The 26526-nt window shown below is 42.4% G+C and overlaps 1 protein-coding gene across 1 annotated transcript in view; it reads right to left on the bottom strand.

Annotated features, from left to right (window-relative positions):
• Window positions 1–9255: 9255 nt before the first annotated feature.
• Window positions 9256–26526, bottom strand: part of LOC115555227 (receptor-type tyrosine-protein phosphatase C-like) — a 46803-nt gene continuing 29532 nt past the window's right edge. The window contains exons 10-23 of the mRNA XM_030371970.1: window positions 18336–18353; window positions 17987–18244; window positions 17655–17870; window positions 17422–17541; window positions 16443–16583; window positions 15356–15502; window positions 15039–15176; window positions 14514–14722; window positions 14373–14433; window positions 13591–13692; window positions 12293–12321; window positions 11709–11774; window positions 11020–11112; window positions 9256–10596 (exon numbers count right to left, since the gene is read on the bottom strand). Of these exons, the coding sequence (XP_030227830.1) occupies window positions 10465–10596; window positions 11020–11112; window positions 11709–11774; window positions 12293–12321; window positions 13591–13692; window positions 14373–14433; window positions 14514–14722; window positions 15039–15176; window positions 15356–15502; window positions 16443–16583; window positions 17422–17541; window positions 17655–17870; window positions 17987–18244; window positions 18336–18353 (1730 nt within the window). The 3' untranslated portion in view covers window positions 9256–10464. The remainder of the gene's footprint in view (window positions 10597–11019; window positions 11113–11708; window positions 11775–12292; window positions 12322–13590; window positions 13693–14372; window positions 14434–14513; window positions 14723–15038; window positions 15177–15355; window positions 15503–16442; window positions 16584–17421; window positions 17542–17654; window positions 17871–17986; window positions 18245–18335; window positions 18354–26526) is intronic.

Below are 26526 nucleotides of genomic sequence, written 5' to 3'. Positions count from 1 at the left end.
TATTAGACTATTGAGCGTTAATTATGCACACGTTAGATAGCTAGGCCTCTATATGAAACAAAACAGTGATACTAATCCAGTTTTTATATGATCAAAAGAACCCAGACGAATAAAAGACCGAATGGTCATTATCGTACACGTTACTACAGTGAAACAGGACATAAGAGTTGTGCACTGATGTTCATGTTCATCTAGAGTTATTATTTCTGGATGAGTGTAACTAACTTCATTTTGAACATACCTCTAACGTTTTTGTAAGGTAAGGTTAGGTGAGGGGAACGTGATGACTGTCACGTTGTGGGACAGAGCTGGTTCAGGATGACGCGGTTCTCCGCGGGAGACCTCCCGAGGAAGTACGTATCCTCGTGCAGGCCTCCGTCCCCCGTCCGGTCCAGCTTCAGAGGCTCGTGGTACGCGGCACTGGACACGTAGCCCGATGTTTTTTAATACCGCAGTTCAGTCGAAGTAGGTCTGCAGTTAAAATATGATAAATATGCATCTATAACTACTTATATCTATTGCATTAAAGATAAATCAATTATGAATTTATTTGTATGTCAGGTCTTTAAAAATCTCTAAAAGGAAAAATTTGGGGGGAGATTCGGTATCGCTACAAATCTTGCGGACCAGAGTTTCTGCAAAGCGATGGATGTCGTCATGAAGCTGTTTGCTCACGCAGCGTGTCGCCTGCACGAGCGGAGAACTGCAGGCGCTGTGGGCTTCCGCGGCACTGGGTTACTGGTTGACTGGGTGAAAGGTGAACGGTGAACGACGTGATTACATGTTCGGGCTGCCTTGCGTCAGCCAGTTGGGGTCCTAGGAGGGCCCCCAGCCTCACACACACACACACACACACACACACACACACACACACACACACACACACACACACACACACACACACACACACACACACACACACACACACACACACACACACACACACACACACATTGAAGGGGGGCTCACCTAGCAACTCATTGTTTACTGTGAGGTCAGCTGTGTTTGTTTGGGGAGGGTGGGTGATATAATTAGTTCATTTCTTATTTCTTTTTTAAAGTGTTCATGGTCACGGACCATTAAGGAGAAAGTACTTCAAGGTACATAAAAAAAGATGACTTTGCCCATAACTTAATGGGAAAGGTCAGAGGGATGTTGTGTTAAATGGTTGGGCGACAGCATTAAGGTGGAATGTGTGTAAATAAAACACCGCACTACAAACCAGACAACTCGTCTGCTGGGCCTGTTTCAACGTCACGCCCTAATGGCCGTTGTTGCTGCATGACACAAACAGGTCTCATCTTACTCCCTTAATACTTTTCATCCGTTTCCCTGTGTTAAGTCGGTTCAACGTGGCGGACTTCACGCACACACCGGGCCGCGTGTGTGAAATGCACACACACATGCGTCGTGTGCCGTGGGCTCACTTCACTCAAACACAAGTCGGCTGCTGTTGTTTACCACTCAAAGGTTGGAAATTCCGCTTGGTTTCTTCCTGTGTGACCCTTCGCCTACATTCCCCACTCTGCTTATCCTGGCCCTGCACTTTTGGGGGACTTTCTGCCTTCCTGGATCTAGATGCACTTTCACCCAGTAGCCAGGGGCCTTTCTCCGGAGGGGCCCCTGAATGGGTGGATAGAGCCCACTGAGGCTGATTTAGTGAGGATTAAATACATTTACATGTCTGGGTTTCAGCGGGATGAACGCATTTGAATCTGGACCACATAGAATTTGGTTGTGTGTATCCCAGTTAACTTCTGATGGACAGGGAATCACATTTTATGCTTTGGTAGTTGCACCGTTTTGTTTGTGTCGTAAGATTTCAAATAGCTCTATTCATAATCAATGCCAACAAGACTTCAAAACAAACAAAAACATAAACACTCCCAACCTTCGGGTACATTCCCAAACACGTCCATTCTCAATCGCACACTATTCATTGGAGATAGGGCAGGGAGGTGGAGATGAAGAATGTGTGCTGCCTGTCCAATCTTATCCCTGACCTGGTCATGTACTGAGTACTGACCTCTCGCGAAGGGATGTCCACATGGATGACTCTACCCCTCCCAACTCTCAGGGGGTGGTAGAGTGGGGGGCCGGTGATTGCAGTACACCAACCCAACAGAGTTATCTACGTGGTCAGAGAGCTAATCAGTGCTGTTTTGTTGTTTTGAGGAGAGAGTGTAAGTTGGACCCCTGTTGTTATCATCATTTGCACCACACTGTTGCTCAATTGTATCTTTGTTACGTCGGTCCTACTGTATTTCATGTTATCTAGTTGTTATATAATTCCTTATCGTTAGCCTCATAGCATAATTGCCAAAGTCCTATTTTAAGGTTCATCTTGTATTTAGCGTGATTCAATGATTATGGAATGTAAAAAGCTCTCTTATTGGCTTAAGATTTTGCCAATAAGGCTCAGTGAATCTGCAGCGTTAGGAGAGTACAGTTAACTTAGATATCAAAATTTGACCAAAATATGACTTTTAGGCTATGAGGCTAACGATATGCTACACAGGTTAAGAAAAATCTCATTCATTGTCCTTCAAGACCCTCTGCAGTATATTGTAGTGTGACGGACGTTTCACCAAATTCCTAGAACATCCCAAATTCTGGCAGCTGTACATGCTCACCTTTACCTCATTTAAACACATCACAGCATTTCGAAACAGCCCTTAAAATAAACCACACAGACCCGATGCATACCTTTACACCCAGGGCCTTGAAGGGCCCCCGCAGGGCCCTTTACGACCACTTCCTGGACCCCAGGGCCAATGGCTCCTGGAGGAGAGGAAGCCATGGGTCAGCCTGTTGGAAAACATGTTGTTCCTGCTCTGGAGGTCTCCGGAGGTGGATGAACTCTGTATCGGTGTCCAGGGGCCGCATGGCCCCGCCGTCCTCCCGTCCCTCATCCTGTCATGGCCCCCGTTAAACCCCCGTTAAACCAAGGGATCCACTCACTCCTTCGCAGGAAAGACGCTTTATGACTTATTGTTCAGGAGGAACCAAGGTTTTCCCCCAATGCAGAGGTCGTTGCGGGACAGATAACCCTTGTCGAAGAGACATTGGCATAACGTTAGCGGGGTGGCGGGTCTTGATGGGAGTGGGGCTTGATGGCCAATTAGAAGAAGTTCTTCTTTCCCTGAGTAGCATATCATTAGCCTCATAGCATAATTGCTCAAGTCATATTTTGGCTAAATTTTGATATCAAACCTAATGCTGCTGATTCACTGGGTCTCATTGACTATATCCTCAGGCATTTTCTTGACGCTATATGTACAAGATGAAAAACACTAAATTAGGTTTTCATCTGTAGTTTAAAAGTCAACACTTGACACTAAATACAAGATGAAAAACACTAAATTAGGTTTTCCTCTGTAGTTTAAAAGTCAACACTGGTTTGACGAAATCTAACCAATATTTGGGTGCTATTTGTCAAATCCACAGAATATTTAAAGCGTCTATTTGGTTTGGTTATTCTTTAGTGTGTTTCAATAGGATGTATTGAAGGGAATTTCCGCCAAACAACAAACAAAACCAAAGGTCAACTTCATCCTGGGTGGGGATCCTCTCTTGCAGTTGAGCAAAGAAATGACTCAAAGTGAAACTGACCGAACCACCTGCTGGGACAGTGATTCAGGGTTGATTGCTGGATCGGTTTCGTTCCCAATGCTGGCACTGCTGCTTTTCCATTGCTTGCAGCTAACAACAGCCCACTCATGGAAACTTTGACTGGGATGGGTGAGCTGGGCCAGGACTTTGGTATCGCGCCCTCTGTTAATGTGGGTGGGCGGCTATGTTTTTTGTATTTGGGGTAAAATGGATCCCTTGTTTTGTGCTGGCCCTATGAATGTTTGATTTCCCTGGTGTTTCTTGAAGAATGGTTTACATAAGCGTGCAGGGCCTCAGCAAGAAGCCTAACCTGTATAACTATAGTTTATTTTAACATTTAGACCTGAAGTTAACCTTTGTGGTTTGAACTTGTAATACAATAACACTAGGTATGGTCCACTTAGTCTTCAGGAAAATTGTACCTACCCTTTTTCGGTTTTACACACACACACGCACCCTTTTATTAGTCACAGAACTTCTTTGTGCCAAATGAGATGTGAAATGATGTTGGGCAACACAATATATTTCTACAGTGCTGCAGATGAAGGCAAAGTTACATAAAATTAGGTATACTGTACAAGGATACACAAACCTCTCCTATATATTTGGGAAGCTTTTAAAGCTACGACACAGTATTTTTTTTTTCAAAGCTTTTTTTGTCAAATTTGGTTGGTCTGTAATAAGGCCGTCCAATCATTTCATTCCAAAGAACGAAATGATTAGATGGCCTACCTGCCATCTACCTACATACCCAGCTACTTGTGTGCACTGTGCCCGTGCACTCATTGCGAATGTCTTTCAGAAAGCTAGGCCGAGCTATTGCTAGCTAGCGAGCCAGTCAAGTGTTTTGAAGGAGTGGCTTGGAGAGAGGCCTGGTTGGATGGATTCGGATTTCTGTTGGATACTTCCAATATGTTCTTAACTCTGGCTTGCTTCTCCAGGCTCCCTACCCTAGCTTCAAGCCTCACATACTCTTGTCTACACCTTATTCACCTTAAACTACTTTAAAGCACACCACAAAGCACTAACACAATGTAAAACAGCAGTTTTATCAAGTCTGACAGGCAGAGGTTCTCAAGAGACTCGTTCGCCTTGGCAACCAAGTCAGTTACAGACCTCAAAGAAGAGAGTCCACAACACAGTGTTGGTTGATGAGGGGTTAATGTCTGCGGGGCTGGGTTCCTCTCCTGGGAGTCATCCCTGAAGCCAAGGTCGTCCTGACCCAGAGGAAAGGGCGGCCATTAATGGCACAAACTGTTTCTGTTTCCTCTTTGGAGGGATGGGCTGAGGACATCTGATGAGGGGGGAGTCCAGTCTCAGATCCACAAGAGCAGAATATCATGTCTGCCTGGAGACAAAGCGTAATGGAGACTGACAGAGGCAAATAGAGCCTTGTTTTCCCAGGTGGCTTCAGCTCTAAACCAGTGGTTCTCAAACCTCTTCTACTAGTGTACCCCCCTCTAAGATAATTATTTTTTGGCTGAGTACCCCCTTCACCGGCACAAAACAATTTTGGGAGAAAATATACCCCCAATTTGGTGAGAAACCTGGGTCTGTGCGTCAGGCACCTGTTGGCTAATTACTCCCCACAATAGAAGCACAACCCAGGGGAGAGTCAGAGCATGTAGTGATCCCATTATAATATATTCCTCCTGAAACTGACGACATTTTGATGTTTCTGGATGCGCTTTCTTTTTCATAGATTCTCCTTTCTCCTTGTTTTAATTGCAACCACCATTTCTAGATTTTTTTATTGTCTAGCTTTCAGAATTGAAACTTGCTCAGGGGGAAAAAAAATAAAGTCTGAGTACCCCCTGCAGTACTCGACAGTACCTATGGGTATGCGTACCTCCATTTGAGAACCACTGCTCTTCACCCCCAATGAAAAAACCCAAATGTTCTGATTCCTAGAGCTTCTCAGCATTTGTCCGGTCTTTCTTTTAAACTAGGTCATGCAGCATATGGAATTGGTTTTGCAGCCATGCCGTTTTTTGCTTGCCGTCAGTTTCCCTTATAATTAACCTTTGCTGTCAGGATCTATTGTCCTTAGTGTGTTGAACTTGGCAATGCTGCTGTTTCTTTGTGAGACAATTATTTATGACATTATAAAGACTGGAGTCTAACACTGTGCAATGATCTTAATCTTCAAAGATTCTAAGGTTGTTTTTGTTTTTCAGTAATCTAGTGTACAGTTCCTTATCTGTCTGGCAGATAACTTTTACCACCTAGGTGGTGTTTGGTATGCTGTTGACAACAGGGTAATAAAGGTCTAGTAGGTTACAGATAATACTAAATTTACATTTAAGCTACTCAGGGTCTTCCCAACACCTTCATGTTTGAGTAGCGATGCGTGTTGTGTGTTGACAGTGTCATCTTGATCATTTTTGTCAATAAAGTTAAAATTTGCTGACCTGCATTGATCTGTGATGTCAACATAGCTGGACTGATGCTGTGGGAGCCGGTCGAGGGACCAGGCCTGTCACACAATGGACAGCCATGCTGCAATGGTCATCTCTGTGGAGAATCACTTGTAAAACGTGGGTTTGGTAGAAAATGGAAGTGGAAAGTAAGGTGTTATAGGCTGATGCAAGGCAAGAAACTAAATATGTGAAGCCTTGAAGGGATTATTATTATTTGCTTTATTGAGGTTTTTTTTTCTATATTGTGATGGGAAAATAGTAACTGAATATTTTCTTCAACACTGCTTTGTATCTAATAGGGCTATATCATCTGCTGTAGCGCTGTGACAGAGATTTCTCTCACAAAATCATCTGAAACATAAGGGCGCCCTCTTCTGCTAGGCTTTAGAATTGCAGATGGCTTTTCCACACAAGGCGTTTTTAGCCTCTGTACAACCCATTAGTTCAGAACGGAGACTCCATTCACCATTCTCTAAAATTTGATTTAAAACATCCAAATTAAGAAAAGAACAAACCAGCCTACGTTTGTGTGTTTATGAAAACTCTAGGTGCCACACTTGCGGACATTAGGAAAAAGTGTAAGTCTATTATTTCTGTTGAATTATATAACTGTTGAGCGCGATGAAGGAAAATATTCTATTGCCGTGTGAGCGTTAATACATTCATTGTGTAAGCTCGCGAGATTTCTCTCTTAATTGCTGCCCGCTAACCAGATGGCAATTAAAAATCAAGCTTGTCAGCACTTCGCTCAACGGAACTGAAGCCTCCTAAAACTGACCGCAAAACAGTCAAAGTCGTTTTTACACATCCTGAGGCTCCCATTAACTGTTAAGCACACCCTTTACACTTGTAGGCAGAGACAAGCGGGACTGTTTTTAAAGTAATTGTGTGTGTCCTTTTGCAATTACAATTCACAAAGATAGGGCGATATAAACAAAACCGCCAGTTATGTTGAGCGAAATATTCAACCTGCATGGAACAGTTTGTTATTGTCAGATGCAGGGCCGGACCTGTACACCTCGGAGCCCTAAGCAGGATAATGTTGGGGCCCTGCTTTGAGGTTGATAGAGTAGTTTTGCCACAGAGAACAAGCAACTGTATGCATTCATAACCCTTACGGTTTTTATCCACAACTCTTTGAACATGATTAGCTGCAATTAATTTACTACTTATTAAGTATACTCACTTAAACAGTCAAAGTAAAGCTTACACACTTACCACATTTCTACTTCTACTTTACTGTCTGAATGCCTTGTGAATTTAAAACAGCACTAACTGTTTTGTCCACTTGGCGGCCTACAACCTTTAGTATTAAAACATCTTCAATATAGTTGCTGGAGTCTTGAACTGCTTTTTCCATTCACATTAAAAAGAGGTGAAAGTAGAAATTCATATTTTGATTGTAAAGGGTTTTAATCATATACTCTTGATTTGGCAGAGAAATTAAAGATTAAACGAAGATTTTAGATTCAGTTTGCATTTATTTTTCTGAATATCATCAAGATAATGATACATTCCTCAACAATAACACTGCAACACAATTATAACTTCAGGTAAATTAGCCAAAAATGTAAAATATATAGGGTTACTTTCCTGCTTACTGCGGTGAGGGTTTCGTATAATTTAGTTAATTAATTAAGGGCGCCACCAGAGGGCGCCCCCGACACATTTGCCGCCCTGGGCGATATATATATATTTTTCTTCCTCCATGGGCCCCTGACGCCGTCTGGGCCCCAGGCAGCTGCACCGGTTGCACCGTCGATATTTAGCCACTGTCTCTGATTAATATTGTTGCGTTTTTTGTGCGTTGAAATGTCAGGGTTAAACATTAACCCAACTCTGCAGAGATGTAATTAAGTTCCGCCCATGCATTTCACTTCTCAAGTCCGCACCATTTTCTACCTCTCATGCAATACAGTGTGCAATTGAGTCAAATTTACTGAAAAAGTCTACATCTACAGTGAATATATGCATTACAAAACTTATTTAATGCCAGGCAAATTTGTCCTGGTGATTAGCCAATTAGTAGTCTATGCTAATTGGCTTATCACCAACACATGGTTGGTGATTAGCCAATTAGCAGTCTATGCTACTTGGCTAAGCTAACCATGTGTTACTGAAACCGTCTTATACCTAATCAATCATGATTTTTTGGGCTTTAATTAGTGTGGTTGCTACTACTGCTGAAGACATCGTAACTAAATTGACTGCGTTCAAACCATTCAACATATCTACACACTTGTAGATATGTCAAAAAGGGATTTTGATATACAGTTAACTTAGATATCAAATTATACTTTGTTCAGAATCACGGTTTAAGTTCGATTCCGGCTTCCATTTGGGTTGGTCTCATTGATATACACTGAGGTTAGAATGGGGAGGACGTACAGGCAGTGTTTAGACTGGGTACCCCCCCCCCCCGTCCCATTATGCCAGCGATTTGAATACGCCCTGCACAAGGGTCTTGAGAAGAGCAATACATTTCTTCGATACGTTTTTGCGTGCCCCCCTGGCGCGCTATTGGCTGGTTTAACACAATGACGACAGCGAAGCAACGGCAAGCAGCCAATGGCGTACAGAGTCGTTTGAATTAGGGCCGTTGATCACGCCTCTTGTGCTGAAGAAAATGACAGCAGCCTCCCCAGACCAACGTGCAATCTACGATTGAGCTTGGTCTGGCAATTGCCGGGCTAGGCAGTGTTGCCAGATTGGGCAGTTTACCATCTGCAGCATTTTAGCAAGCACACTCACACACACACACACACACGCATTCTAGTTTTTACCGTTCTTCCTTTAAATGTTTATTTACCTTGTCAAACTTCCTTGCATGTTTCAGAAAAGATCCTGGTCCAGGTGAAGTACGGCCAACAGCAGAAGTATGTGAAGTTGATGAGGATGAAGGACGGTTTGACTTTCGGCAATTCCATGAAAAAGGTTAGCATGGCTCAGGAAAAAGGTTTAGAACCACACCCGTGTTCTTTTAAAAGCTCCTTCTGTAAGCTCCGTAATGTTGTATATTCAGATTTCTTGGTATGCCTTTAGCAGCCTCATTCAAACTATACAATCAGTTCTGCACTGTGTGCTTCATAGAGTGTAAAGCATAATATACTCCAAAACAGTCAATAATAAAATGCCAATCATCAATTTTAAAAATTCTAAAAAATCAAAAATTTGCACTTAAGAGGGAATGGGTTGTGATGGAAAAATGCTCTAGATCAATTGAATGATTAAACAGTGGTGATATTTAATGAGAACAGTTTTTCGCTGTGAGGCAAGAAACATTGCTGACTTAAAAAGCACATTCAGTTTTATCGTACTATCTTTTCCAGTCATCGAGAGATTTTGCCTGCCACCGGATGCTAAAGTTACATACAAGGATGCAACAGGGACAGAAGTTAATGCCTTCAGCTCAAGTGCATTATCTGTCATCCTAGACTAGGTCTATAGCAAGAGACATCGAAACGAGGATACACGTGATGCTGCGTCTGCCTGACAGGTTTCTTAACACTTAACACAAACTGGCCATGCATAAATGTGCTAATTTGCCATTGCATAAATGTACTAATGTACTAATTTAATATCTCCTCTCAGGCACCTCCCCACTAAAGCAATCAGAGAAGATTATGCACATGGTTCCAAAAACATAACTAAATCACTTACTGAAAAGCATCAGAAGGCCATTGCTTACAACTTGGAAACCTTCCCCTTTATATATGTATTTAAGTTATTTAAAATAATAATAATTAAAAAAAAAAGGAAACTTTTCTGTTTGTTTGCACACATTGTTTAATTGCAAAATAGTATAGTAAAGCTATAATGGCATGAAAATGTCACTTTCTGAGGTTTTCTAACATTAATATGAGTTCCCCTAGCCTACCAGCCCTTACACAGAGGTCCCACGGATGTCAACATTAGACGTTCGGTAGAAAAAGACGTTACCTGGCGTTACAAAACAACCCCTTCAGTGGACCAAAATTTGACGACCAATAATGATGACTGTGAGTTTGCGCGCATGCTATGCGTAGGCTGAATCACAATCGTGTTAAGACAAATCAGATTGGCCAATACACACTGAAGATAAATTCAATAATTTTTAAATTACAAAAATTATCCCTCTCTGGCGAATAGATTGTTGTAGCAGGCAAAAAAAATAAAATTAATTTATCTGCATCGAGACAGAATCGTTCTAGCGAGAATCGCGATGCATCGAAGAATCGATTATTTTTCCCACCCCTAGTAATTTATGTACAGCCTAATTGGTGTTAAGGACTACCGAGTGTAGATCTACTGCTTGTTGTGTAGGTCTAACTGCTTGTTTAAGGACCAAGGGAAACAAAGTTTGTTCAGTCGGTTATGATGCATCTGAACACAGCCACAACAAGCTAGCTCCGACAACTTCCCCCTGCTTCATCACGTGTTGTCCAGACGTTTGTCATTTTGACAGTTGGTGGACGGTGACACAATGGACGCCTGTGTCTGCAGTGTCCTCAACACATCTGGGAGGGTCCTCCAGGTTTTCATAGGTAGCCTCATCATCGCTACTTTCACCTGGATCCGCTTGGTCCTGTCAGAACCAAAAATACATTTTTTTAAAATAAAATCTGAATCGCCATGAAATGTTCCTTTGAGGGGTTGTCATTTTGACAACGTATTTCCTCATTTGACAATAAATGTAATGGGTACAACTGTGTACAAACAGAGAATTAAACAGACATAAACAGACTATAATAGGCTGTTACCCATACAAGAAAACGAGGTCCTTAACACTGTCCTTAAAATTCTGCTGCTTTCTGCTCCCACTTTGAGCAATACTTGATTTGGAAAATTCTATTTTATTAGAGAAGCCAAGCCAGGAACATATCACGGAGATTCAGATTGAAATGTAAACTTTTTAAAGGTTGCTCTGTTGACTCCCCCCCAACCTTCTCTGTGTCTCAGGTCCGAGTGTTACCTGTGAGGTGGGCGTGACTGAGTCTATAATGTTTACCTGTGCTGAGCCTACGGCCCTCTGCGCACCACGCTGGACCACAGTGGGGCCCCTGGGAGGCTGGTCCATGTCTATATCCACAGTGTGCAGCTGCTTCACAATCACATAGGATAAGATGAACTCCATTAATCCCAGAGGGGAATAACTAGAGAAGGAAACTTTTAAATAAGAATAAATAATATATATATACAGAAAGTAGATCTTATACACACAATAACATCAGGGTAATTAATGTGTGTTGCTGGTAGACACTAACATAAGAAAAGATAACGTGTACTTCATTAATCCAAGGGGGGGGATACGGGTGACTCAGCAGAAAGTACAGAAATTAGAATAAAAAACTCAACAATAAAAACGAAAAATATACAGAAGGTATATCTTATGTAAATATATAGATAATTACTTGTGTTTCAATTTTGATATACAGTGGATTATAATTGCATGCATTTTACATTTTGTGAATAATTGATTAGAAGAAACCAGACATTAGGATGTTTATTTGAGATGTATTCAACGTGACAATTACACGACGGAATGAATGATGAGTGAGTGAATATATTGTGTGTGTGTGTGTGTGTGTGTGTGTGTGTGTGTGTGTGTGTGTGTGTGTGTGTGTGTGTGTGTGTGTGTGTGTGTGTGTGTGTGTGTGTGTGTGTGTGTGTGTGAGTGAATGGGTGAACGAGTCTCACCTCGTCACTGGCCCCTGGGCCGAGGTGTTCTCTGGCTGGTGGTGCGTCGCTGGCAGAGTTCAGACCCTGCACCCAATACAGTCCGCAGTTAGTCCTGCTCACATCCCTCTAGCAGCCACCGCCGTCCAAAGGGACTGACACTCTACAACTATCAATGCAACGCATCAACATTAGAGAAGCTATCGTTTAAAAATAGACTAGACCGAGTTCAGATCAGCCAATTAGATCATTCATAAGTGGTATTTTAAAGAGTTATATATCACGTTTCAAAGGGTTTTCTATATCCCACAACAACTCAACAACGTGCATTGTAGACTTCAAGAGCTGCTAGATAATCACAAATCAGCAAAAGTCTGTTGACACGTTCAAATGCCCCCCCCCCCCCCCCCGTACCACAACATTGTTACTGTAATTATCAATAATATTTGGTTAAATGGAAGCACCCTGTGCTAGCTTTGACCTGCTTAGTGTGGAGCGTTGTAATATTCTCCACTTGTTGAGCAACACGGTAAATAGAGAACAAGTCAACCTGGTCACGAACACAACCTGTGACTGTAATTCATCCTCTTTGGTGTTTAACTCACAATGCACTCTTCTGTTGCCGTCTTGTTACCTGGTGGAGAGAAAGCCACAGTCAGTGTTTCTATGGCGATATGAACAGGTGTGTAGATGGAGACGTGACAACAAGTCAAGTTAAGTGAAGTCGATTAGTGTAACCCTTAACTCAGTTACAGTCTCGAAGAGCTTCACAGACCCACACTATATAAGACATCCCCTAACCCCAAGGACTAGACTTTAACCCTTCTTAAGGACAAGGAAAACGCCACAACATAGAAATAGGTGGTGCTTTTTTATGTTGTTCGCTAAATAAAAACTCTTCAAGACCAATTTAGTCTTAAAAATTATACTTATATATACTCTGTCTCTCTCTCTCTCTGTCTGTCTCTCTGTCCCCCCCCCCCCCCCCCCCCTCTCTCTCTCTCTCTCTCTCTCTCTGATTCTCCCTTAATCTTTCTCTCTCCCTCTCTTTTCTTCTCTCTCTCCTCTCTTTCTCTCCCTCTCTCTTTCTATCTCTCACCTTCTCTCTCTAACCTTTCAATTTCTCGGGGGGGGGGGCAAAAACACAACGTTGTAATCAAGGGTTTATATTAGATACAGTTTGTGTGGCTGCAAAGGGAAGTTGGAACTGATCAAATGATTTGTCTGAAATGAGAGGGCGTTAATGGCAGGATGTAAAAGAGACATTGCAGACAATGTGAAGAATAATATCTTAGAAAATGTTCTGGTCATTTGGGGTTTGCAATCCTTTTGATCTCAACCAATCTCTGACCTACACATGGGCAGGATACGACTAACATTATCTATGTATCATACTTATATATACTCTGTCTCTCTCTCTCTCTGTCTGTCTCTCTGTCCCCCCCCCCCCCCCTCTCTCTCTCTCTCTCTCTCTCTCTCTGATTCTCCCTTAATCTTTCTCTCTCCCTCTCTTTTCTTCTCTCTCTCCTCTCTTTCTCTCCCTCTCTCTTTCTATCTCTCACCTTCTCTCTCTAACCTTTCAATTTCTCGGGGGGGGGGGCAAAAACACAACGTTGTAATCAAGGGTTTATATTAGATACAGTTTGTGTGGCTGCAAAGGGAAGTTGGAACTGATCAAATGATTTGTCTGAAATGAGAGGGCGTTAATGGCAGGATGTAAAAGAGACATTGCAGACAATGTGAAGAATAATATCTTAGAAAATGTTCTGGTCATTTGGGGTTTGCAATCCTTTTGATCTCTCAACCAATCTGTAACTTACTCATGGGCAGGATATGACTAACATTGTCTATGTATTATACTTATATTCTCTCTCTCTCTCTCTCTCTCTCTCTCTCTCCTCACCTCTGGTTCTCCGCCAGTCAATGAGGTGGAGCACAACCACCAGGGTCAGGACGGAGAAGCCCAGCAGCACCAGGACACGCAGCAGAACCCCCGCCGTAGGAGCTGCAAGAGATCACACCGACCTCCATGAGCTGATGGTACAACGCCCCCATGAGCTGATGGTACAACGCCTCCATGAGCTGATGGTACGCCTTGAGTGGTCAGAAAAGGCTAATGGAGTCCATCTACCATTCATACCAACCATCATGGGGTTATGTCTGAAACTAACAGACTTTCTGTATAAATAATAGGATGAAAGAGGGTAAGATAGTCCAGTGGCGTCTCTAGGCTGTTTTATACGGGACGTCAGACTAGGCTTTTCCGATGTAGTCTGGCGTCACGAGTCACGACCAAGGGGCAGTGGCGGATAGTGTGGCCGTGTGGAGCTCTGCCTGGGCAGCGGTGTATTTAATACCCGTGTCCGGGGGAGGGTTCGATTTAAAAATATATATATTTCAAGAAAATTCAAAATACAACATCGCTCATTATAACACTCGTAACAGTTACACAACGACCGTACTAAAAAAGTATCATGAAGTTGCCGTGGGTCGTAACCATGGGGATAACACGCCCCCCTCTTTCCTAAAACTCGGCCCAAAACACATTTTTTAAATCACAAAGTGTTCGAATCCCAACCGAAACAGCGGGCTCACTGGCTCTTTAACGTTAAAAAATAAGAAAGCAGAGTGCTTCCTGAGATGACTTCAGGTGTGTATACGAAACAAAGACTGAAGGATACATACAGCTGGTCTGAAGTTTGACTTTCACCGCTTCCCCGGAATTCACTCCATTGAAGGCGACGATCTAAAAACACAAGAGTTTCAGTTGAACAAGGTGCGACACATACCTGGATAGGTCGGGCGGGAAGGGGTCGTCACACCTACCGATACCGTGTACTCCGTGGAGTAGCTCAGATCACCGAATTGGAAAAAACAACTTCTGTTTTGTATTTTCTTGTGAACTCCAGGTGTGATTGTGGCGTGGTACGATCCTTTTGGACCTCTCCAATCCTCCTTTTTTAAATCAGTGCATTCCACCAGGAAGGCATTGTTCTCCACCTGAGTTGTTCTTTTAATTGTAACGTTTTTGGGCACTAAGAGACAGAGGAGGATGAATCACGTTCACTTTCACACGTTTCAGAGTCAGTTTAACACGTTCAATTACATTATTGATGACTATTCTTCTAGATCTATGTGTGCTCCAGATTCAGATAACTTTATTTATCGCTATTGGGAAGTTGTTTGGGTCACAGTGTTTCTCTGCTCCAGAGAGAAAGACGGTCTTGCTGCTGTGTGCTCAGTATTGTGGTATACTGTGGGCTATTTGTATATTTGACATAGGGTAATGAAAAAAAGTGCTCCTGCGAATTATACCTCCTATGTTTTAGTTATAGTTTTAAAAGAGCTCACCTCCATTGCTGGTTTTGCTCTGTTTATTGGTTGCCGTGCCAATGGGTGTACCGTTGAAACGAGGTTGAATTTTGCAATTATAATCAGTGAAGGGCAGCAAACCAGTCACTTCACAAGAACTTTCCTTTGAGGGGGGAGCTAAAGGAGACAAAGCAATAGATGAAGACACCATTGACCAACAGTAGCACAGACTGCATGGCTGGTTTTTTTTCTTTGTATTTCAATTGTAGACAAGAAAATAAATATCTTAATAGATCTAAAATCACAAGGATGAATATAGATGATCATGTAAATAGACGTAACAAAAATGACCTTACTGGGATGAGCCTTGACCGGCTTGCAGCAACAAACATACGAGAGGTTCTTATTCTCTGAGAAATGCGAACACTGTTTGCTGCTTGCCTTCCAGGTTAAACGTATTGACTCGTTTTTAGTTTCATCTTTCACATCCTCTATATCTATATCTAAAACACAGTAAATACAAATACATGTTAAACCCAAGTGTCTATTTGCGTTACAAATGGTGCTTTAGTACATTTTACTAATGGAAGCGCCTGACAGCATGACGATGAAATAATGTTGTAGCTCAAAGCTAACGTAGCATTTTTTACTTTTCGGACCACAACCAACCCGCTTAAAAAAATAAAATAAACAAATACAAGATGTCCCAATAAAATGAAAGGATGTCTGGCTGGTGAGGTCCTATCAGAATCCTAGTTACAGCCTAGTCATGCCTCTCTCTGAGCATGGAGGGCCCGGGCGCGAATTTATGAATCCTACCATGGCCACGCCAAGACCCGCCCTACTCTGTCTGTGATTGGCCGGGACGCATGCAGCTCACCTGGACGCTTTAGATAGAACTTTACGGTACCCTCGCTGTGAGCATTCGAGAGCGTCCAAAAGCAAAAATGATCGCAAAAATAACGTTCTCTACGTCCACCCCCTGGGAGCCGCAGTGCAGAGACTCCTGGGTCCCGACCAACAAGACTACCGCTCTGCTACAGGACTACATGGAACCTTCTGCGGCGGTCCAACCCGTGATGACTCCCCTCTCAACCCCAAGGTAGGCTACTTCACCTTAACCCGAACCTAAACCCTGCATGCTGGAAGTCTTCCCATTAGCAGCCAGCAGACTGTTGGAGGGGTGTGGGTGTGTGTGCGTGTGTGTGTGTGTGTGTGTGTGTGTGTGTGTGTGTGTGTGTGTGTGTGTGTGTGTGTGTGTGTGTGTGTGTGTGTGTGTGTGTGTGTGTGTATGTCCAATTCTCAGTGGATACAATGTCAGAGAGTAAAATAGTAGAACAACATTGAATTGACATATCTGTACCTCTCAAATATTCAGCTAGCATTGTCTTAAATCTGACTTGTTAATTTAACACATTGTTATTAACATTGACCTCAGCTTACCACAAATGATGTTGACTTCTTTGGTGACTCTCTTTTCAATGGCAATGGTTTTGTTATCCAGGTTATACAGTACACCAGTGCATGAGTATTTTGTGTAAGGCTCTAGCTCATCCAGCTTGTATTTCGTTGTGCCAGGGCCTGTTGGGTTGATAGATGTAAAAGTGAATCATTAGCTTTTAAGAGGAAACCTATGATACCGGGAGAGCTTTAGAATAACTGCCACTTTCAAGCATTAATAAAGTCCTAGTAAATACTGAATTCCAAGTGAGTTCATCATTTATAAAGCAGTTATCAAAGAATAAGATATGGAAAAATAATGGTTGATAAGATCAATTATAAAGTTTAAGTTGATTTACAAACTATTTAAAATGTGGTAATAATGCGTAATAAACACTTCATAATTCTTGATTAGTTCAGGTAGTTAGAATGCACTAGTTAAGTCTTCCTGGTGATCTCATGGAAAGTGCGGACTCTCTATGCCTTACTAAGCACTGATCAATTACATTTAAAGGCTGGAAATGACTTAAGTACCATTGCAGCAGTACCCAGAACTAAGTTATTTCATCTAGCAAGGCATAGATGGTCCTCACTTTAGATGAGGTCACACAAAAGTCTGAACTGATGTTTGGTAAATACCTGAATTGATCAATCCAGCCCTAACATGTTATCTATAAATGCATAGAAAGGCATGGATAGTCATAATTTTAAATAAACTCACACAAAATAAATAGTTGTCATAACTGTAAGTAATTAACTTACGCTTTATAAAGTATCTTATTAACTATTATCTCACTATCTTATTAATAACTTGTGACTGATTATTAAGTGCTTACTAATAAGTATTTAGATAAGAACAATGCTTAATAATTGATTCATTCACCATGAATTCACTATTTTCTACTACTTCATTAATGCTTCAAAGTCACAGTGACTCACATGATGTTTTCACATCCATAATATATATTCACATTTCACTAACCTTCGCAGGTGAAATTAATTCCAAGACCTTCACATTTTAAATCCTTTTGATTCTTCCAGTCAATTTTTGCTGGAAGTTCTTTGGGATCTTCAAGTTCAATGTCGACGGTATCCAAGTATTCTGTTGATAAAACCATATCTTTGATGAAAAAACGTCACAATGTGTATATATGGGAGATAACGCCAAATGCACTGACAGATGAAGAGAAACCTGGTCAGCCCAGAAAAACATACCTAAACCGATCCATTTGGACAAGTTAAAAGTTGGATAAATGAGGGTCGTCAAATTTGTACAGAGGTCTGTGTAATTCGGTTTGATGCAGAATGTATACTTTTTGCTTGATGCCTTTCCCTCAACAACATGTGATTGTGCAGTCCTGATATTCCAGTCAGTCTCGTAACAAATTTCTTTGTAGGAACTTGTTGGAAGTTCATCAATTTCCTTCCGATCTGAAATAGAAATATATTGCTTGTTGGTGCATTACATTAGAATGACACTAGCCCAAGTTCTGGAATGTAGGCCTATGCCTAATTAGCTAGAAATGGTCAAGCTAAGTCCTACTTACTGATGCCTTTGGTTTTCAGTTCCAGATTCCTACCACACGTTACTGTTAGATGTTTGCTTGGACTAATGTGAACTGTGTAATCAGTCGAAGGCTTTAGGTATTGTAGAAGATGGGTTGGGTTTGTGCCACTCAGGGCCACAGTCACTTTGTTCGATTCATTGGTGCTTCGTTTAGTGAGCTCGATGCTGTAGTTGCCCTCAGTGCCGTTTTCAAAGGTGAACAGAAAGCCAGTCTTATCTGCTACACCACTGTAGTTACCTGCAGATCGATAAGAGACATAAATGATATTTAGCATCTTTCAGACCCCCTGTAGTTGGAATAACTATTGCGTAACGACACTGAGACTTACACATGGGGGGTGGAGGACCTAGGAAAAGGAAAACAAGGGTGAGGAAACAGACACCAAGTAATGGCCCACATGCCCGCCCACACTAAGTGGGCCGGCATGTGGGCCCTGCAGCCGCTATCGCAGACAACATCGATTCAACACAATCAATTTGTTCCAAATAATTCTAATTCAGCACGTTTTGTTTCGTGATTAAGTAGTATCAACACAACCTTCAGAACATTAAGGTCATGGAAATGAGTCCATGTCTGCAAAGTCCAACCTGTGGTGGCTGTGGGAACACTGGTTTGTGTGGTAACGTTCTGGGGGTGACTGCTTGGGTTTGGAGTTGACATTTTCGAGGGTGAGGATGCAGTGCTTGCGGGTGAGGATGAATTGGTTGAGGGTGAGGATGAATTGGTTGAGGGTGAGGATGCATTGCTTGCGGGTGAGGATGCAGTGCTTGAGGGTGAGGATGCATTGCTTGAGGTTGAGACTGCAGTGCTTGCGGGTGAGACTGCAGTGCTTGCGGGTAAGACTGCATTGCTTGAGGGTGAGGTTGCATTGCTTGAGGGTGAGACTGCAGTGCTTGAGGTTGGGACTGCAGTGCTTGAGGTTGAGACTGCAGTGCGTGAGGGTGAGACTGTAGAATGAATGAGACGACATGATGGTGATCACAAGGGCGAGAGAGAGAGAGAGAGAGAGAGAGAGAGAGAGAGAGAGAGAGAGATTTGACTTTTCGTTGCAGAAAGAAAGACAATTGCAACTTACCTATGGTATTCGGATCTATAATGCGGAGAGAGAGAGAGAGAGAGAGAGAGAGAGAGAGAGAGAGAGAGAGAGAGAGAGAGAGAGAGAGAGAGAGAGAGAGAGAGAGAGAGAGAGAGAGAGAGAGAGAGAGAGAGAGATGTAATTGTTTCCACGATGAGGTAATAATTGAACTGCATGATTGACAGTTGTTGTTTTTTTGTGCAGAATGAAACACTGCAGTACAACTTACCAGTGGAATTGTACGGAACTCCTACAAATGGAGAGAGAGAGAGAGAGAGAGAGAGAGAGAGAGAGAGAGAGAGAGAGAGAGAGAGAGAGAGAGAGAGAGAGAGAGAGAGAGAGAGAGAGAGAGAGAGAGAGAGAGAGAGAGAGAGAGAGAGAGAGAGAGAGACATAGTAGTAAGGGAATGTGAGGTAGTAATTTAACTGCATTCTTAACTGTTTTTTTTGTTGCGGAAATTAAATACTGTATCACAACTCACCAGTGGGTTCCACCTGACCTAGAGATGGAGAGAGAGAAACAGTGAGAGAGAGAGAGATTGAGAGAGACATAGATTATGGATTCTATTATATATTCTATGTTACTCAATATTGACTATCCTAAAATGTGCTAAATCTAACACCCCCTAATTTGACATTCCTTGCAAGCAAAATAGAAAAATTGTAATCAACCATCAAAGCAGGTCAAATACAGACTAATAATATAGACTTATTCAAAATATCAGATATCTTCCTGTGCACAATTCTGCAGCTATTTATCTAGCGAAATGGTTATCAGAGCGAAGGCCTGATTACAAGAGGATGTGGACACTGGTGAAACTACATAAAACTGTAAAAATTGAACTGCATGATTAACAGTTTTTTTTTTTTGTGCAGAATGAAACACTGCGTTACAACTTACTAGTGGAATTGTCCGGAACTACTACAAATGGAGAGAGAGAGAGAGAGAGAGAGAGAGAGAGAGAGAGAGAGAGAGAGAGAGAGAGAGAGAGAGAGAGAGAGAGAGAGAGAGAGAGAGAGAGAGAGAGAGAGAGAGAGAGAGAGAGAGAGAGAGAGAGAGAGAGAGAGACGGGGGGAGAGAGAGAGAGAGACGGGGGGAGAGAGAGAGAGAGAGAGAGAGAGAGAGAGAGAGAGAGAGAGAGAGAGAGAGAGAGAGAGAGAGAAAGAGAGAGAGAAAAAGAAAGACATAGATGTAAGGGAATGTGAGGTAATAATTTAACTGCATTCTTAACGGGTTTTTTTGTTACGGAAATTAAATACTGCATTACAACTCACCAGCGGGATTCACCGGATCTAGAGATGGAGAGAGAGAGAAACAGGAAGAGAAAGAGAGAGAGAGATTGAGAGAGACATAGATGTAATTGTTTCCACGATGAGGTTATTATTTAACTGCATGATTCTATTATATGTTCTATGTTACTCAATATTGACTATCCTAAAATGTGCTAAATCTAACACCCCCTATTTTGAGATTCCTTTCAAACAAAATAAAAAAATTATAATCAACCATCAAAGCAGGTCAAATAAAGACTAATAATATAGACTTATTCAAAATATCAGATATCTTCCTGTGCGCAATTCTGCAGCTATTTATCTAGCGAAATGGTTACTTTTACTTCAGTACTATGTGTGAGTACTTCCTCCACTACTGAGGAACAGAACGAGTTTCTTTGTCGCACTAGTGACTTAGCCCTTACTGGTCGACCATCTGTGTTACTTTCCTCTTAGTTAAGATTTCCCAACTGCTGCTATATTGAGAGATGTGTTTGTTTCATACACACAACATGTGTTACACATTGCTTCATCATACGCATTCAGACTGTTGTTCACGCTGGATTTACATGTCTCCAGGCAGACGGTTTAACAACACCGTCCTGAATGACACGCTTCATCGTCATGGCTTCTCCCTGCGTGAGGGACCGTGTAACATAACATCCGGTTGCAAATTCTGTCACGGAGCAAGGCAAAAAGATAAAAAAAGATTTGAACACCAGGGCTGCAATGCCGTGAGTGTGAGCACATCACTTCATGTCGCTTCCTTCCCCGTTTCATTCCCTGTGTACGTTTATATTGTCGGCACGTCCATCCCATTATTAGAGAAGCACGTGGTTCAGGAGGTAGAGCGGGCTGGCTGGTAACCGGAAGGTTGCTAGTTCGATCCCCGGCTCCTCCTAGCTGAGTGTCGAGGTCTTCCTGAGCAAGACGCCTCACCCTGACTGCTCCCGACGAGCTGGCTGTCGCCTTGCGTGGTCGACGCCGTCGGTGTGTGAAATTTTTTTGTTTTTGTTTTTTTGTGCAGAATTAAACACTGCATTACAACTTACCATTGGATTTCATCGGATCTACGGCAAATGGAGATAGAGAGAGAGAGAGAGAGAGAGAGAGAGAGAGAGAGAGAGAGAGAGAGAGAGAGAGAGAGAGAGAGAGAGAGAGAGAGAGAGACATAGATGTAAGGGAATGTGAGGTAATAATTTAACTGCATTCTTGACTGTTTTTTTTGTTGCGGAAATTAAATACTGCATCACAACTCACCAGTGGGATTCACCTGACCTAGAGATGGAGAGAGACAGAGAAACAGGACGAGAAAGAGAGAGAGAGATTGAGAGAGACATAGATGTAATTGTTTCCACGATGAGGTTATTATTTAACTGCATGATTCTATTATATGTTCTATGTTACTCAATATTGACTATCCTAAAATGTGCTAAATCTAACACCCCCTATTTTGAGATTCCTTTCAAACAAAATAAAAAAAATTATAATCAACCATCAAAGCAGGTCAAATAAAGACTAATAATATAGACTTATTCAAAATATCAGATATCTTCCTGTGCGCAATTCTGCAGCTATTTATCTAGCGAAATGGTTATCAGAGCGAAGGCCTGATTACAAGAGGATGTGGACACTGTTGAAACTACGTAAAACTGGAGTGTTTTGCAAGTATAGTTCTGCAAGTAGTAACTAAGTAATTTGTCACTGTTCTTAAGTACAGTTTTCATGTATCTGCATGTTACTCAAGTCAATTTAGAGTTCATGTGGTACTTCAACTTTTACAAGAGTACATTTTTATCTTTTTGTACTTTTACTTCAGTACTATGTGTGAGTACTTCCTCCACTACTGAGGAACAGAAGGAGTTTTTTGTCAGACTAGTGACTTAGCCCTTACTGGTCGACCATCTGTGTTACTTTCCTCTTAGTTAAGATTTCCCAACTGCTGCTAAGATTAAGAGATGTGTGTGTGTTTCATACACACAACATGTGTTACACATTGCTTCATCATACGCATTCAGACTGTTGTTCACGCTGGATTTACATGTCTTCAGGCAGACGGTTTAACAACACCGTCCTGAATGACACGCTTCATCGTCATGGCTTCTCCCTGTGTGAGGGAGACGTGTAACATAACATCGGGTTGCAAATTCTGTCGCGGAGCAAGGCAAAAAGATAAAAAAAGATTTGAACACCGCAATGCCGTGAGTGTGAGCACACCACTTCATGTCGCTTCCTTCCCCGTTTCATTCTCTGTGTACGTTTATATTGTCGGCACGTCCATCCCATTATTAGAGCAGAACGTGGTTCAGGAGGTAGAGCGGGCTGGCTGGTAATCGGAAGGTTGCTAGTTCGATCCCCGGCTCCTCCTAGCTGAGTGTCGAGGTCTTCCTGAGCAAGACATCTCCTCCTACCTGCTCCATAAGACCTGATCCCCGCCTTGCGTGGTCGACACCGCCGTCGGTGTGTGAATGTTTTTTGTTTTTGTGCAGAATGAAACACTGCATTACAACTTACTAGTGAGGGTCTTCGGCTCTACTGCAAATGGAGAGAGAGAGAGAGAGAGAGAGAGAGAGAGAGAGAGAGAGAGAGAGAGAGAGAGAGAGAGAGAGAGAGAGAGAGAGAGAGAGAAATGTAAGGGAATGTGAGGTAATAATTTGACTGCATTCTTGACAGTTTTTTTGTTGCGGAAAATAAATACTGCATCACAACTCACCAGTGGCATTCACCTGACCTAGAGATGGAGAGAGAGAGAAACAGGAAGAGAAAGAGAGAGATTGAGAGAGACATAGATGTTATTGTTTCCACGATGTGGTTATTATTATTATTATACGTTGATATTGTCTGCACGTCCATCCTATTATTAGAGCAGCACGTGGCTCAAGAGGTAGAGCGGGCTGGCTGGTAACCGGAGGTTGCTAGTTCGATCCCCGGCTCCTCCTAGCTGAGTGTCGAGGTCTTCCTGAGCAAGACATCTCCCCCTAACCGCACCCTACGACCTGATCGACGCCTTTTGTGGTCGACACCGCCGTCGGTGTGTGAATGAGTGAATGTGAGGCAATGTTGTAAAGCGCTTTGAGTGGTCACTGGTTAGGAAAAGCGCAGAATAAATGTGGACCATTTACCATTATCTCCCCGTGTGTCGCTGGGGCCTACTGGCCGCCAGTTGATATTTGTTTTCTTTATGAGTAAGATAAAGTTCCTGATATTTTGTAATAATACTAATATTAAACGTTTTTCCAATTCAGAAGTAATAAACGTATTGTTCGTTTGAGGAACATTCACGTCTCTGTTCCTCACTGCTTTGCCTGCAGTTCTGAACTTTGTTCTTGGGAACCCGGTTATTATATATTGGTATGTCATATTAGTTCATCACATCATGTATTTCCTTGATTTAATAATAACACGGTGGCGTTGGTGGACAACAATCGGTCTCCTTGCCACACCTAGTTCACAAGGGTTTCTTTAGTGGATGTAGTTGGGGTGTTTTGGATTTTAATTAACTGTGGTTTGGATAGGTTGGGGAAGCACTGCACTGGAGTGTATTTACGAATCGGCTCGCAACGCGGTCGGACGATGCGGACCTTGCAACAGTTTTAGCAGAAATAGATGTTATAACCACTATAAAACACACGCATAAATGTGCCGTGATGGGTTTCTATCACAGGAAAGAAGTGAGTCGTGTTCGGTGTTCTTCTGACCAGGTTTGGAAAGAGCTCTCAGACTCCTTGGTGACGCTGTGTTAATGGGATTGACAAGACCTCGTATTTTAGACTGATAGCTCTGGGTGGGGAAATTAGCCCTCTCTGCTGGGTGAGAGCAGGTGGAGGAACTCAATTCTCCCTGCTGGGGGTAAGCAGGTGGAGAAACGTACCCCTCTCTGCTGGGTGAGAGCTATTGCAGGTGGAGAAACCGGGGCTGTTGCAAGAAGTGATGATTCTCACTGGATCTTGTGTATAGGCTGTGTGTGGTATAACCTGGCTGCAAAGGCAATGTGCAAATAGCAAATAGGAAGAACAATTGTTCTTTCAGAATGCTAACCACCATTTCCTGTCTGACTTGAAAAAATTAGTAAAAAATCGCTAAATGTTAACTTCCTTATTTTGTCCAGATTGGCCGATTCTATGGTATGTTGCAGATATTTTTTTTTTATATATTATTTTAATTTTAATTTTTTAACATCTTTCTTTGCATATAGTAGCCATTGAACAAAATGATTGTGGTTTCCGCATAATAGTAAAGTGTTATAAATCATTCTGCATTATACCAATCCTCCTGATACATAAAGGCAATTTGCCAAAAACAGAAACATTTTGGTTCTTTATTCATCACAGTGCGAACGTGAAGAGACCGTTTTCCCCTTGTGTCTTACACAAGGAGACGGTGCGTGACAGACGAGATACCACAGCAGCTGGGGAGGACAATGAGACTCAGGATGTGGTTAGGCTAGGCAGGTGGCACAAATGTTTTCAGGGTCGAGATTAATTTGCCGCAGAGACCCATGTGATGATGACCCCCCCTGTCCCTACCACAAACACACATGCACATGCGCACACATACAAACGCACACACTGGCTTTTACAGTGGAAGTTTAGCACGGATAAAAATGAATGCTACGCAGTCCTACTGAGCACATTTTAACATTGAACATGACATTGAAGCATCCTATGTTTTTGGCTCTCTGTCGACCAGTCCTACTCCGATCTGAGCTTGAGCTTTTTTAGAGAGAGAGTGCTTCAACGACATTATAGCGCCACAGTGCCTGTGTGGGAGAGTGGAGCTCTGTCTATGGGGCGGTAAGGTCGACTCACCCAGAAGGGAAGGCTTCTTTGACACTCATAGTGAAAGTATCACAATGTTGGCCGTGACCATGGGGATGACCACTTAGTCCCCCTCCCTTCTCCTTCTTTCAACGCTCAGCCCAAAACGCTGCCTTGACCCATGAGAAAATATTGATTTTGGTTCTCACTATTTATTACTCAAGACTTCTTTGTTTGTTCCATTCGTTTTTTCGGCATCAGGCTAAGATAAAATAACCAGTGAATAGCATAAACCAGCTATGTTTAACATTATAGAAGGAATGCCAACAGATTTTCGGTTCCCTGGCACTTCATATGTATATGTAATGTCATTATTTATCCTTACTGTGCTTATTACACTGTTGTTAAAGTGCCAGTGAATCATAGTCAGGGGTTTTTCTAGAAAAAAAAAGTAGCAGGGAGCAGACCCCTGCACAAAGCCGAGGGAGCAACGCGACCGAGGCGGGGGATGGTGTGGAAGGGGGGTCTCCCCCTTCCACGGCGCGAAGCTTTTGAAAAAATAATGATTAAATGGTACATTTTACCCTGTAAATAAACACGACAAATTTCAAAAATATTGGCTAAACTTTTATTAAGTAGGACAAATCACAACAGCAGCCGTCTGTTCCTGAGACTGCCCCAACGGCTCACTGCCTTGTCAAAATCAAATTGATCAATTGCAGGCCCCTCAATACTGATCCTGAGGAGGTGGTTCAGGGTAGCGTTAGTCATGGTAGACCCAGTGATGTTGATAGGTTTTCAATGTAGTGAGTCCCCGGGACCCACAGGTGGCGAGTTGGGTGGGTCCCTGAGAAATTCAATGGGTCCCGAGTCGACTCCCCAGTTTAAAAAATGTGTTTCTTTTTTATTATTATTCTATTTCTTAAATTAAATTAATAGTGTTAAACTCCTTGATGGTGGTATGATATGGTTAGAGCTGGAGTACTCAACCGTTCATGTTTAACACTAGAAACGCCGGGCCATTTTTACTTACTCCTAGCGCCGCAAGAGGGGTCAAATGACCCCTAAGTCATTTTAATGAGGCTGTGCATTTGCACATAATGATCACTAGGTGGCGCCAATGAGCTATTACCGCGCGAGCGCCACATTTGTGTGTGTGTGTGTGTGTGTGTGTGTGTGTGTGTGTGTGTGTGTGTGTGTGTGTGTGTGTCACAAGCCTAGTCCTCACGATTTTGTCATAAATGTACATATATTCAATCAGAAGGATTGCAAAAAAATCCTATTTGATTTGCTCATTCGACACGAATGAGCACAGCATCGAGCAGTGGAAACGTGGGTTTATTTACTATGAAGTTCGTATTTTTAATTGTTGAAATGAAATCAGCGGTGACGAGCTAGTTGTTTTGGTAGCGGCTA

Source organism: Gadus morhua, chromosome 12, assembly GCF_902167405.1.
Source record: "Gadus morhua chromosome 12, gadMor3.0, whole genome shotgun sequence".
Classification (NCBI taxonomy): Eukaryota; Metazoa; Chordata; class Actinopteri; order Gadiformes; family Gadidae; genus Gadus; species Gadus morhua.
Note: the sequence above shows the minus strand (reverse complement) of the source record. Positions and strands in the feature narration are given on the sequence as shown.